A 15,715-nucleotide genomic window follows, 5' to 3' on the forward strand; every position below is an offset into this window, starting at 1 on the left:
CTGCCCTGCTAATCTTTTATGTGTTGCCATTTGAAGTGTAGTAGCCTGTTAAAAATCCAAACCACACATATTTATTTATACTGGCCCCAGCTACTATCCTCATGACTGTGAAGAGTAGATTACTAGTTGCGCGCTATACAGTATTTATACAAACAGTATAATAGAAAATTTCATGACACTTGAGACTAAATAAAATATAAATAAAAGTTTTCTATTTAGATCCATAACATATTCTTAAAATAAGAGCAGCCACATGAAGGTTATAAGCAAAAAAAGATGTAAGGCAAGTTCAAAAATAGCAGAAATTGCACATCAAACTGAAACTATCCATCATCTTGCACTTTTTGTATTGCTTCTTTTAGTTTGTCCATTATTGCGATAGGGCCTGAGTAGTTATTGGTTTCTAGTTCTCCTAACATTTTCTGATATTCCAGAGGTAAATAATTCTGTTTTGCTCCCATACACATAACCTGGAGATAAAATAAAAGACGTGTTTAAACATCAGATATTCAATACATTATCTATTAACAGACAGGGATATATGCAGATACTGGAGCTCTAACTACAGATAGCCAAATGATCATTCATTAAATGAGAACCACAGTGACAGTCACTCTTGTGAGGGTGTGCATTGTAAAGTGTCTTTAGCCAGCCCTAGGTTATACCCCGTATTACTTTTGATAGCATAACATGACTTGAAGCATAATAATAAATAATAAAAATAATTGCCATGTTAACCTACATCCACCTGTTACATAAAAAATGATATTATTAGAAACTATTTTTTAAGCAAAGGAATGAATGGCCTCCAGGTGTCAGACACTGATCAATATCAAATGAGAATCAATAGCATTAGAGCAAGAGATATAGATGTATATCATACCCATTATACCCAGTGCCCACAAGTCTTATGCCCCTAAGGGTGCATGCAGGAGCTTTGTACTTTATTTATACTGTATTTGCAGTTATCCTAAATAGCCAAGAATATTCAGCAACTACAGATATAGTACAGATAGAGTACAAATAAGTACAAGGTTGCTGTGTGCAGTATACACATCATACAGGATCACCCTCACATAAAATTCTTATTTTGGGGTTGATGACTTATGAATAATTACAACCATCTAGGATGGCCGACATGGCCAAAAAAGAAAAAAAACTTCTTTACATAGTATGATGCTTATATATAGTCACAGTACAGTAGTTTCATTAAGTCATGATCTGGTATAAGTATTAAAGGAGTACTCGGGGATATGAAAACGTATCCCCTATCCTAAGGCTAGGGGATGAGTTTCAGATCGCTGGGGGTCTGACCGCTGGGGCCCCCCGCAATCTCCTGTACAGGGCCCTGGCAGTCAGCAGCAAGGGGGAACGCCGGTGAGCCAAAGAGCTGCATTTGGTAGTCTCCGGCTCTGCCATAGAGATGTATTGTGGGGGCTAGGGTAGGATAGGGGATAAGTTTTCATATCCCGGAGTATTCCTTTAAAGGAGATCTGCAGTGAAATAAACTTATTCCCTATCCCTAAACTTATCCCCTATCCGAACACTGGGACCCTCCGATCTCCCGTACAGGGCCCGACATTGCCGCGCTGTGCATCGGCTAATGCGCGTGTCGTCGATCTCACTGAGGTTGACGAACACGCCCCCCTTCCTCCATACAGCTCTATGGGAGAGGCGGGGATGCACGAACACTGCATACCTGCCTCGCCCCGTGCAGGAGATTGCCGGGGGTCCAAGTGTCCGGATCCTCCGCGATCAGACACTGCAGATTTCCTTTAAGGGACAAGTAATGCTATGGTGGTGTTATCCATTCATGGTATGGGGTAATGTTTAGCCACAGTATTTATTATTATTAGGGGATAGGGCTAATTTATTGTATACATACATATTACAGATTCTGTAGTTCCAAACAGAAAGTCCAGGAGACAGTCTATATCCCTGAGCACTAGGACGTAGCAGCAATGCCTCAGTGTAAATTCAATTTATTAATTGTTTCGCTAATAATTACAACTGATGATCAATGACAACCTATAGTTTTACTTTTGATTTTTTTTTTTTTTTTAAACTGACCATTTATCATTATGAGTGCTTAGAAGTTAGTGCAAGATGGTGATGTTTGGTGCATGTAAATAGGCCTGTAATGGGGGCACTTTGAGGCTTAGTTCCTAGGGCAGCATGAGCTGTATAGAAGGCCCTGAGTGTGCGGGTATTATTTAATTTTTATAACCCTGTCCTTGAGAAAATCCTGGGTGTATGTCCTCGGTGACACCTAATATATAGATGACACAGGAGCCACCATTCATAATAGGTTATGGTCACAGCTCCCCTCCTACTCCTTCCTGCACAATGACTTCTGCACATGTCACAGAGCATTCCCAGAAAACTCTCTTAGAAGTCAGTGAGTCAGCTCCCGACAATTGTTTGCTGCTGTAAAGCATATATCTAAATGCTCTTAGTACAACAGATGCAAATGGGCTGTAACCATAAAAATATACAAACAATGAAAGAAAAAAATTCCAATGGGAAATTAGAAACAGACTAGAAACAAAGATTGTTTCAGTATCTGGTTTAAATCAGTATCACAAATTTTTTGAAATGGCTTAATATTCTAGAAGATTGCTGCAAACCTAAAAGTCATCAACAGTAGGTGAGCAATGATAAGCCATTGCTTATGCTTCCTAACATTTACTATGGATTATTGTAAATAAAGATAAAAAGGTTTAGAAGCAAATCCATTTGTTCTTTAATTTATAATGGGTGATGCTGAAATGGAAGTCATTTTCCAGTACAGTACAACACATTGATGTTACCTGCTTGTATTGAGGAGACGTCAGTCCATAAATACATTTATTCATTTTATAGCACCGGCAGAGAAGCTCTCCTTCTTCTGTCTGAACAATAATTTCTATCGGCTCATATATCCCTCCAGCCACACCCTCTTGGCTAGAAAACATGAAAAGGAGCATTAGTCATAGAGTCTTATATGGAGGTGTGATTAAAGTTCCATGTGAACTATGGCAAAAGCTGATTAGATCAGAGGGAAAAAACAGTAGTGACTTCTGAACAAAGCAAAGTACGTCTTTACTGCTGACAAATGCTATAGTGGGGGCACAAAATTCTTACTCAAATTGTGCCAAAACTGGTGTACAAACTGTTCAACAAATGTATTTGTAAAATTTGATAACGGGATTTGTTGTCGACGAATCCAGTTATCGGATAATCGGCCAATTCGTGGCAAAGGGATGCCGGGCGCCAGCAGTCATGAGGCTGCAGCAGGCGATGCGGGCGTTAGGACACTGTGTCTGCAGATCCTGCAAATCCCACACTGCCACAGCCTCTTTAAGTTAACAGTACCTGACCCCAGTCCCAGAGCCCGGACGGATGCCGCTGGACGCGGTGCTTTTGCTGCGGGATCAGCTGCTGCTCACAGCTCAGGAGCTGCACACTGAGCTGCTGGAGACCAGCAGGAAGCTGCCCCAGCTCCAGGACTACTACTCCAATCCTGGCAACCAGCGGGCATCAGTAACCCCAGCGGCAGTGGACAGCTGAGTAAGTGACCCGGTGACAGGCGAGGCTTGCTGGAGTTCTCCTTTTAAGGCTACGTTCATATTTGTTAATCAACTATGTTTGGGGACTATGTAAGCAAGCTGACATAACAGTATGCAGATGTATTCCACAGCATACCAAACATCCTCTAGTGACAAAATTCAGTGCATTTTCAAGCATATACTGTAATTTTGCAGAACTTCACACAGGTAATACAGATTTTGATTCCTGCTCAGGAATGGATTGAATGTAACCACTAGAAGACTACATTTGGTTCACTGAACTGAATATAGGAGATTGCACAAGAAAAAAAGATGTAGAGATGGCGCTATATAGTGCCAATTATGAGAGGTACCAAGGGAAGGTAAGAGATGTGGTAATGGACCTGCTCACCTTTGCAGATTGCGCTACACAGGCACAACACTGATCAGCGTTTTAGGCAGGTCTCTGGTATGGTGAGTCGGGAGCAGCTGGCTGTCAGTCCCATCAAGGACAGTGTGGAAATGCAGGAATATAGATGTGGATAGGTGGAAATCCCGGCAGGGGGTTTCCTTTCCTTCCAGTGGAATAATTGACGGAGGCAGGTAGCGCTACACACAGGCGTGATGACACGGGAGTCAGGTGTACAGTAGTGATACTTTTTATTAAGGTTCATAAAAAGTATAGTACAGGTGCAGACGCCTTTCGGAGGGGCTCCCTCCTTCGTGAGGACCTGACGATGCAGGGAGCCCCTTCGAAACGTGTTGTTTGCACCTGTACTATGCAGACAAACTTTTTTTTTAAATTCTTTTAACTGTACTCCTACCTGTCCCTTAAACACAGCTGTCCCTGCTCTATGAATGTGGCAGGAGGCCACTTACCAGTGCCCTGAAGGGGCACAGAAGGCTCTGAGGGGGGTCCCTGGCTATCTTTCTCTGCTCTGCTTGCCGACTAAGGTGGGTTAGCGAGCAGAACAGAAAAGGGGGACATTAACCCCTCCCCTGCCGCTATTATTGGTCATTCGTTCTGTCCGAATAAGAACAGCACTGCTGGGGCGGTGACGTGTTGCTCCCCCAGCAACAGAAGGTGATTGGTGGTGTGTAGTACACCACTGATCACCTTCTGATTTCGGGTCATCAGGTCACACATGACCTGTATGACCCGAATCGCTGCATTTTGCTGGTCTGAATTGGCCGATATGGGGGGGGGGGGGGGGTCTCAGGACCCTCCCAGGCATTGACACGGGATGCCTGCTGAATGATTTTCACAGGAATCCCGTTCCATTCACTGCCGGATTACTGTCGGTGAAAGGAAACGCTGAGGGCGTGCAGGTACGCCCTTGGTCCTTAAGTTCCAGGACACGAGGGAGTACCTGTATGCCCTTGGTCCTGGTTGGGTTAAAGTTCGGAAATAAATTTGGAGGGCAGGTGGGGAGTTAGGCGTAGTTAGGGAATATAATCTGAGTTAGTTTACAAAATGTGGTTTGATGACAGGTACTCTTTAAATTAGTGGAATCTCCTCTACTCCAGGCTTTGAATTCCTGTTGTTGTCCTGTTGCTGTAAGGCTAGGTTTCCACGCATTTTTTTTCTGTGTTTTTTTGTTTGTTTTTTTAAAATGCCAATGCAGTCTTTACCCAAAGCTAGAAGTGGATTCAAAAGGAATGGGGTTAATATGAAGGAAAAACATACTTCTGCTTCCTCTTGGATCCAATTCTGACTTAAAAGATTGCAGTGACAGTTAAAAAAAAAAAAAAAAAAAAAAATGGCAGAAAAAACCTGTGGAAATCTAGCCTTAGGATAGGGTCACACGGAACGGATCAACAGTCTATTTTACGCTGCGGATCTGCCGGCGATGGACCCTGCAGTGTGCCTCCAGCGGTGGCTGCTCCTAGCAGCAATCTGTCTATGAGCAGACACAGTGTTCTGTAAGTTGCTGTGCACATGACCGTTGTACTCTCACACATTCCGACTGCTCTTGGCCTAGCACAGGGTAGAAGGAATGGCCACAATGTCTGCGAGAACACAGCAAATGCAGGCGGCGACTCTTAGATCGTTGTGTGTCTGCTTGTAGTGGTAGATAGCTGCGACGATCAGGCACAGCTGGAGGCACACTATAGGGTCCGTTGAAGGCAGATCCACAGCATAAAATACTCTGCGGTTCAGCCTGACGCTACCCTTATAGAGATTGGCTAACATACAACAATCAGTACTGATTGTTGTTCATGGAGTGGTCACACAAGTCATGTGCAAGGGGCCTTTATTTGTGCAGAGATCCTTACATGTCCAGTGAATCCAGGCTGGAAACGTCCATTTTCCATACCACTCCCCAAACATTATCACCCTCACTTTCAACTACTGTAGCCACTCCTCCATGCCATCGCGAATTCTGGTTGCCTTCGTGGTTGCCAAATGCCAGCTTGAAGTCCTTTAAAAAAAAAAAAATTTTTTAGAACTGGTGGAAATACTGACAGCATTATAAAGCAATGCTGGTATCAGGTTCTTTCTTTTTTTTTTGCTGCTTCACAACTATTCCATATAGCACAGTCTGGTATGTTATTTTGTAGAAAAAATATTGCTTGTGAAACCAGGTGGCATCTTGCTTTTCTCTGGTACCTGATCCTCTGTTCAACTGCTCTGTTTCCCAACTCCCTATATACATTTATGCTTGGTTTGGCATGCATGGAAATAATTATCTTCCAACGGATCAAACAAGTAAAAATTACACCTCTCCAACCCCTCCGCAGTGCCCACCTCTCCAACCCCTCCACAGTGTCCACCTCTCCAACCCCTCCACAGTGTACACCTCTCCAATCCTTCCACAGTGTCCACCTATTTAATGCCTCCACATTGTCCAGCTATCCAATCCCTCTACAGTGTACAACTATACAATACCTCCTCCTAACCAACCTCTCCACAGTGTCCACCTATGCAGCCACTCCACAATGTCCACCTATCCAACCCTTCCATGGTGTTCACCTATCCAATCATTCCACAATGTCCACCGATCCAATCACTCCACAATGTCCACCTATCCATAGTGTCCACCTATCCAATCACTTCACAATGTCAACCTAACCAACCTCTCCACAGTGACCACCTATCCAATCCCTTGACACTGTCCACCTATGCAGCCACTCCACAGTGTCTATCCAATCCCTCTACATTGTACACCTATACAATGCCTACACCTAACCAACCTCTCCACAATGTCCACCTATCCAACCCCTCCACAATGTCCACCTATCCAACCCATCCATAGTGTCCACCAAACCAACCTCTCCACAGAGTCTACCTAACCAATCCCTCCACAGTGTACACCTATACAATGCCTCCACCTAACCAACCTCTCCACAGTGTCCACCTATGCAGCCACTCCACGCAGTCCACCTAACACATCCATAGTGTTCACCTATCTAATCATTCCACAATATCCACCTATCCAATCACTCCACAGTGTACACCTAACCAACCTCTCCAATCATTCCACAACGTCCATCTATCCAATGCCTCCACAATGTCCACCTATCCAACGCCTCCAGTGTGTCTACCTATCCAATGCCTCCACAGTGTCTATCGGGGGCCGGATTTATTATAACTGCTGTATTGTATCCCGTTATTAGGATACAAGATAATTTGTAAATTTGTGTTCTTAGTCATGGCATGTGCACCGGACTCCATCTAGTATTAAATTACAAGGGCACCTTTATAGGGAAATCATTGTACCATGTTTTCAGGACACATTTAATATTGATATAATTATTTAGACTGAGACCTGCTACCTAGGGTGCAGGTTGATAGCATTTTGCACATCTATCCGACTATGCAAAGTGGTTTGTGCCACAAATCCTGGCCTTTTCCTAGCTGATTGCTGCATCAGTACATGTAGGGGAACTTGCATATGATCAGTATGTAACACAGTGAAGAGTTTATAATCCTTTTCCACCAAGAACTGCATGTAGAACTGGATGTTTCTGGAAATTCTGCTATGTGATCAGTGCAGCAGAATCCTATTGAAATCAATGGGACTCTGCTGCTGCAGAATCTCTGTGCGGAATTCCGCATTGAAATTCAATCGTGTGAACGTAGCCAAAGCGTAATCTGGAAATTCTAGGCAGAATCTGCAAGGAATTCTGCACATAGAGTTTCCACGCATTTTCTGGGAAGCTGCAAGTGCAGTTTTTGAGCCACGTTCTTGCTGAATCCACTTCTGACTGACTCAATGGCAGTTTTACAAAAAATGCCAGAAAAAAAACCTCTGTGAAAACCTAACTCTCTTGAAGCAGAAAATAATCCTTGTCAGGACATTCCATTGCCATCAATGGGGCTGTTATGATTCGGCTAGCTGGAAGTGGATCCTCTGTGTCAGCGAGGGATTGGCGTGGACCGTGTTGGTGGACCGGTTCTAGGGTTGCTACTGGTATTCACAAGAGCCCGCCGCAAAGCGGGATGGTCTTGCTGCGGCGGTAGCAACCAGGACGTATCCACCGGCAACGGCTCAACCTCGCTGACTGCTGAGAAGGCATGGGACAGAAGGACTAGGCAGAGGCAAGGTCAGACGTAGCAGAAGGTCGGGGCAGGCGGCAAGGTTCGTAGTCAATGGATATAGCAAGAGGTCAGGAACACAGTAATGGCAAACACAATAAACGCTTTCTCCAGGCACAAGGCAACAAGATCCGGCAAGGAAGGGAAGGGGAAGTGAGGTTATATGGACAGGGAGCAGGTGGAAGCTAATTGGACTGATTGGGCCAGGCACCAATCATTGGTGCACTGGCTCTTTAAAACTTAGAGAGCTGGCGCGCGCGCGCCAGGACGTGTCAGCCGGGGACCGGGACAGGTGAGTGACTTGGGATGCGAATCGCATCCCCGCCGGCAATGTCAGTGCAGCGCTCCCGGTCAGCGGGTCTGACCGGGGTGCTGCAGAGAGGGAAACGCCATATACATCTCTCAACTGGCTCGGGAAAGTTAAGCAGATTTGTAAATTACTTCTATAAAAAAATCTTAATCCTTCCAATAGTTATTAGCTTCTGAAGTTGAGTTGCTGTTTTCTGTCTAACTGCTTTCTGATGACTCACGTCCCAGGAGCTGTGCAGCTCCTATGGGGATATTTTCCCATCATGCACAGCTCCCGGGACGTGACATCATCATTGAGCAGTTAGACAGAAAACTTCAGAAGCTAATAACTATTGGAAGGATTAAGATTTTTTTAATAGAAGTAATTTTCAAATCTGTTTAACTTTCCGGAGCCAGTTAGATAGAATATATATATATGTTTTTACCTGGAATACCCCTTTAAATTCCACACAGAATCTGGCTGAAAAATACGACAATGGAGGTTGGGCGGCACTCGGGCAATCTGCCATGCGTAAGGATCGTGCAGGATAAAAGTAGAAGAAATGTCCCGACACAGGCTCTGGTGCTTTTCCAATGCTTTATTGATGCACAAAGTATATACAGGAACACAAGAGGTGTTTCTGCTTTCGCCTTTATCAATTGCATGAATTGCAATTCTGGCTGGAAAATATGCTGCAAATTCATTTTTCATTCTGCTCTAGAGTAAATTCCGTCTTAAAATCAGAGTCCCATTGGCTTCAATGGGATTCTGCAGCAGAAACCCACCAGAAGAATGAACGGAAATTCCTCAGTGTGAACCTGGCGTGCATGTTCTGCAAAGGGACTAAATATAGTAACTAGTAGACTGTGTCTGGTCCATTAAACACAATACACTGTGTATGCCACAGTATGTTTTTATTTTTTATTACATTTTTTTGCTGTTGAGCCAACATATACCCTGAACAGACAAGTGAAATGCGATGTGAATGGGGCCTTTAATAAGCATCCAAACTTGAGCAAACAAAAAGTGGACTTATGGGTAATGTTCACTTTACACTTCACTTTTTAAGGGTTCAGTCACACTGTGCATTTTCTGAGGGGAAGTCTGCTCCGTAGTTCTGTACAGAATATACGTATAGCAGTCTGCCATTGCCCGCTATAGATTACATCTCCATCTGGGATATCTCCAGGTGGTGATTCTGAAGTGTGCATGATCCCTTACGCATGTTAGAGATACAGTCATGGCCAATGTTGGCACCCCTGACATTTTTCTAGGAACTGAAGTATTTCTCACAGAAAAGGATTGCAGTGACACATGGTTTTGCTATACACATGTTTATTTCCTTTGTGTGTATTGGAACTAAACCAAAAAAGGGAGGAAAAAAAAAGCAAATTGGACATAATGTCACACCAAACTCCAAAAATGGTCTGGACAAAATTATTGGCACCTTTAACTTAATATTTGGTTGCACACCCTTTGGAAAAAATAACTGAAATCAGTCACTTCCTATAACCATCAATAAGCTTCTTACACCTCTCAGCCGGAATGTTGGACCACTCTTCCTTTGCAAACTGCTCCAGGTCTCTCTTATTGGAAGGGCGCTTTTTCCCAACAACAATTTTAAGATCTCTCCACAAGTGTTCAATGGGATTTAGATCTGGACTCATTGCTGCCCACTTCAGAACTCTCCAGCGCTTTGTTGCCATCCATTTCTGGGCGCTTTTTGACATATGTTTGGGGTCATTGGGGGAGATTTGTCAAAACCTGTCCAGAGGATTTTGGGTCGCACTGTACAGCCCAGTGTCAGAAAGTTGGGTTTGCGTCCGAGATCTTGGGTCTTCCAGCAGGACAATGGGGGAGATCAAAACCTTTCCAGAGAAAAAGTTGTTGAGTTGCCCATAGCAACCAATCAGATTGCTTTGAAGAGGCCTCTGAGAACCACCTGGGTCACCTGCCATAGCGTTTCATTTCATTTAAATGTTGACGGATAGTTCGCGCTGACACTGATGCTCCCTGAGCCTGCAGGACAGCTTGAATATCTTTGGAACTTGTTTGAGGCTGCTTATCCACCATCCGGACTATCCTGCATTGACACCTTTCATCAGTTTTTCTCTTCCATCCACGCCCAGGGAGATTAGCTACATTGCCATGGGTTGCAAACTTCTTGATAATGTTGTGCACTGTGGACAAAGGCAAATCTAGATCTCTGGAGATGGACTTATAACCTTGAAATTGTTGATATTTTTCCACAATTTTGGTTCTCAAGTCCTCAGACAGTTCTCTTCTCCTCTTTCTGTTGTCCATGCTTAGTGTGGCACACAAAGACACACAATGCAAAGACTAAGTGAACTTCTCTCCTTTTTATCTGCTTTCAGGTGTGATTTTTATATTACCCAAACATGTTACTTGCCCCAGGTGAGTTTAAAGGAGCATCACATGCTTGAAACAATCTTAGTCTTCCACAATTTTGAAAGGGTGCCAATAATTTTGTCCAGCCCATTTTTGGAGTTTGGTGTAACATTATGTCCAATTTGCTTTTTTTCCTCCCTTTTTTTGGTTTAGTTCCAATACACACAAAGGGAATAAACATGTGTATAGCAAAACATGTGTTACTGAAAAATTTCAGGGGTGCCAACATTTACAGCCATGACTGTATACCCTGGGAGTATTTCCCATACACTACAATGTGTCTGTAAGCCCCTCTGCACACAGCGTATCACTAATGGAAAGGCCTTATGAACACAAGTCTTTATTCTTGTACAACTTCTGTTCTGTGTACAAAAAAAACTGAAAAAGTGGACAGGCACGAATTTACAAAGGTAAGCTAGTGCTCTATTCACACCACACCCGAACAACTAACAATAAACACAATGAAGACACATAAGGTGTGTACTTGATGTGTAATAGGCGCTTAAAATGATCTACCAAAAAAAGATTTCTTTACATAATGATAATCCACAGATGGAAGACATTAAAAGCATATAGAAATCACACAGCACCGGGGAGAGGGATAAATCACACCATCATGAAGAGCAGGGTCCTGCAAGAGAAATACCAAACCATTCTGGCCTATAAATCACAGTTAGGTCATGTTCACATGTGTTTTCCATGCAAAATCCACATTTGTGGAAGCGGGAATTGGGATTTCCCCAGCAGAAACATCTCCCACGGAAACTCCGCCGTGTAAGCAGTGCTGCAGAAAACGGACACAAAGAAAAACTATAATGGGAAGATTTTTCAGTATTTTGGATCTACGTCTAGTTTTGGTAAAACACTGTGTGGGAACATAGACTGTTCACACGGTAGAATTTCTGCACAGGATTCTGCCGAAAAATTCAGCAGCAAATTCCCCAGAAATGTTATTGTCTATTCGCTTCAATGGAATTCCTGCCGAGGAAATTCTGCTGTGTGATTGGGGCAGTGAAATCCCAGTGTATTGGCTGCTAGAAATTCATGCAGAATTTTAGTACAGAAATTCTGAGGTGAACATAGTCCAACAATGACAGGGCTTCCTGATGTGCAGCTGCTGACTCACCGTGAGCACCAACCTCCTCCCCAGTACACACCTCATTGTATACATACACCTCACTACACAGCTCAATATATAGTATACACCTCACTATAGAGCTCAATATATAGTATACACCTCACTATACAGCTCAATATATAGTATACACCTCACTATAGAGCAGTACACCCACCACTACAGAGCTGTATACCCCTCACTATAGAGCAGTACACCCACCACTATAGAGCAGTACACCCACCACTACAGAGCTGTATACCCCTCACTATAGAGCAGTACACCCACCACTACAGAGCTGTATACCCCTCACTATAGAGCAGTACACCCACCACTACAGAGCTGTATACCCCTCACTATAGAGCAGTACACCCACCACTACAGAGCTGTATACACCTCACTATAGAGCAGTACACCCACCACTACAGAGCTGTATACCCCTCACTATAGAGCAGTACACCCACCACTATAGAGCAGTACACCCAACACTACAGAGCTGTATACCCCTCACTATAGAGCAGTACACCCACCACTACAGAGCTGTATACCCCTCACTATAGAGCAGTACACCCACCACTACAGAGCTGTATACCCCTCACTATAGAGCAGTACACCCACCACTACAGAGCTGTATACCCCTCACTATAGAGCAGTACACCCACCACTACAGAGCTGTATACCCCTCACTGTAGAGCAGTACACCCACCACTACAGAGCTGTATACCCCTCACTATAGAGCAGTACACCCACCACTACAGAGCTGTATACCCCTCACTATAGAGCAGTACACCCACCACTACAGAGCTGTATACCCCTCACTACAGAGCAGTACACCCACCACTACAGAGCTGTATACCCCTCACTATAGAGCAGTACACCCACCACTACAGAGCTGTATACCACTCACTATAGAGCAGTACACCCACCACTACAGAGCTGTATACCCCTCACTATAGAGCAGTACACCCACCACTACAGAGCTGTATACCCCTCACTACAGAGCAGTACACCCACCACTACAGAGCTGTATACCCCTCACTACAGAGCAGTACACCCACCACTACAGAGCTGTATACCCACCACTACAGAGCTGTATACCCCTCACTATAGAGCAGTACACCCACCACTACAGAGCTGTATACCCCTCACTAAAGAGCAGTACACCCACCACTACAGAGCTGTATACCCCTCACTATAGAGCAGTACACCCACCACTACAGAGCTGTATACCCCTCACTATAGAGCAGTACACCCACCACTACAGAGCTGTATACCCCTCACTATAGAGCAGTACACCGACCACTACAGAGCTGTAGACCCTCACTATAGAGCAGCATACCCACCACTACAGAGCTGTATACCCCTCACTATAGAGCAGTACACCCACCACTACAGAGCTGTAGACCCTCACTATAGAGCAGTACACCCACCACTACAGAGCTGTATACCCCTCACTATAGAGCAGTACACCCACCACTAAAGAGCTGTATACCCCTCACTATAGAGCAGTACACCCACCACTACAGAGCTGTATACCCCTCACTATAGAGCAGTACACCCACCACTACAGAGCTGTATACCCCTCACTATAGAGCAGTACACCCACCACTACAGAGCTGTATACCCCTCACTATAGAGCAGTACACCCACCACTACAGAGCTGTATACCCCTCACTATAGAGCAGTACACCCACCACTACAGAGCTGTATACCCCTCACTATAGAGCAGTACACCCACAACTACAGAGCTGTATACCCCTCACTATAGAGCAGTACACCCACCACTACAGAGCTGTATACCCCTCACTATAGAGGCGGCCTCCATGCACTACATACACATCTATGATAGAAGCGGCACCTTCAGCATTGCTATGGAGTAGAAGGAGGCAGACGGGTTGTCCAGCAGGATCCGCTCTTTCAGCAGGTTGCTCCCGTAGGCAAAGTAATAAAAGGTGTTGAGTCCCGGCTGCAGGCCAGCCGTGTTCTTGCCCTCCATGCCGCCCATGCTGATGCAGAATGTGCCCGTTGTCGCCAATACATAACCGGCTGTCACGTTCCTCCCGCCCCTCCAGCACTAGAAAGTCCGATGTTCTAAAGATTTGTGCGACCCATAGAATCATGCGTAGGACTTGTGCATGTAATGGTTCCTGATTGGCTGTGGCCGCACACACCTCCCTCAGGTCTCAGTAGTGAAGGCAGCAGATCCCCACAGCTCCGAGCAGCAGCTAACGGAAGTGTGGTACCGTACTGTCTGCAGCATATGATACATTACTGTCGGTAGGTCACTGTAGCTAAATATATTATGTGCGATGCGGTAAGCTCTCAGCTATATATCTAAGCATGTGTGATACTGACTTAGGACGGTGGAGGAGATTTATCAAAACATGTCCGGAGGAAACGTTGCTGAGTTGCCCATAGCAACCAATCAGATCGTTTCTTTCATTTTTCAGAGGCCTGGGCAATTCAGCAACTTTTCTCTAGACTAGTTTTGATAAATCTCCCCCAATATATCTATTCTATTTGTGATACTGCCTTCAGTCTTTTATATGTGGTACTGACTGTCAGAGCAGAGCTTTCCAAACTTCTGCATGTCTAAAGAGGGTGTCACCAATATGAGAATTTGCTACCAATTGCAGGTATCACGTTGCGTGTCCTACCATGCACGACGTGATACCAGTATCAGCATTAGAAATATGGGTACAACCCCCCCCCCTCCCCGTTTTTTTATTCCCCCTCTTGATCACTCCCTGTGTTGATTCATCCCACGTTCATTACCCCCCCCCCCTTGTGCCATCCCCGTCTTCACCACCCCATGTCATTTCATTCACCCCTCTGCCATTTTATTCCCACCATTGATTGCCGCTCTTGATCCCCCTGTCACATCATTCCCCCCTTTATTACCCCTTGTCAGATCATTCCCTCTCTTGCGCCTCCCCTGTGCCACATCATTACCCCCCTTGCCATTTCCCCATCACTCTCTGCATTATTTTATGTTGTTCTTTTATCTACCTCTGTTCCACATCATCCCCCCCCCCCCAATGATCCTCCTGTGACATTTAATTTCCTCCTTAAATCACCCCGTGCCACATCATTCCCTCCGCCTTGTTACTTTCCTGTGCCACATCATTAACCCCCTTGCCATTTAATTTCCCCATCACTCACTGTGCTATTTCATGTCCTCTTTTATCACCCTCTGTGCCACATCATTCCCCTCCCATTTAATCCCCCCCTGTGCCACATTGATGTCCCCATTGATTCTCCCATATCATTTAATTCCCCCCTAGATCCTCATTTGTGCCACATCATTCCCCACTTGCCATTTTATTTTCCCCTCACTCCCTGTGCCATTTTATGCCCCTTTTATCGACCTCTGTGCCACATCATTCCCCCTCATTTTATAACCTTCTGTCCGCATCATACCCCCCCCCCCCATCATCCACTCTACCACACATCATCTTCCCCCCTCCATTTTATCACCTCTTGTGCCACATCATTCCTGCCCTTGATCCTGCACTGTACCACATCATTTTATTAAAAGGAAAATACCCCCAGACCCCTCGCTGACCATGTTATTAGGAGGGGAAAAATCCCACATAGTCCACCGAATTAGGAAATGAAGAGAGCTCCTCCCTGCTGCGATGCTGGTAAGAGCTAGCGCATGTGGTTGTAAACTGCAGGTTGTACCTAGAATTGTCAATTTAAACAGTGGAAGTCCAAGTAGGTCCCTTCAGCAGTTCACAACTGCATACACTCTAGCCGCAGTCAATAGAGTAGCAGGGGAGAGCACCCAAAAAGTGCTGGAAGGCATGAAGATGGCTCAACTGTGATACATATGC

General features: G+C 44.8%; 1 protein-coding gene across 1 annotated transcript; it reads right to left on the minus strand.

The window, feature by feature from the left end:
* Positions 1–133: 133 nt before the first annotated feature.
* GGCT (gamma-glutamylcyclotransferase) lies at positions 134–14,035 on the minus strand. Its single transcript, XM_056520706.1, has 4 exons — positions 13,738–14,035; positions 5,805–5,950; positions 2,811–2,943; positions 134–470 (listed from the first exon to the last, which is right to left on the minus strand). The coding sequence occupies exons 1-4, from the start codon at positions 13,882–13,884 to the stop codon at positions 324–326; spliced, it is 573 nt and encodes a 190-aa protein (XP_056376681.1). The 5' UTR covers positions 13,885–14,035; the 3' UTR covers positions 134–323.
* Positions 14,036–15,715: the final 1,680 nt, after the last annotated feature.

This window comes from Hyla sarda, chromosome 5 (assembly GCF_029499605.1).
Source record: "Hyla sarda isolate aHylSar1 chromosome 5, aHylSar1.hap1, whole genome shotgun sequence".
NCBI lineage: Eukaryota > Metazoa > Chordata > Amphibia > Anura > Hylidae > Hyla > Hyla sarda.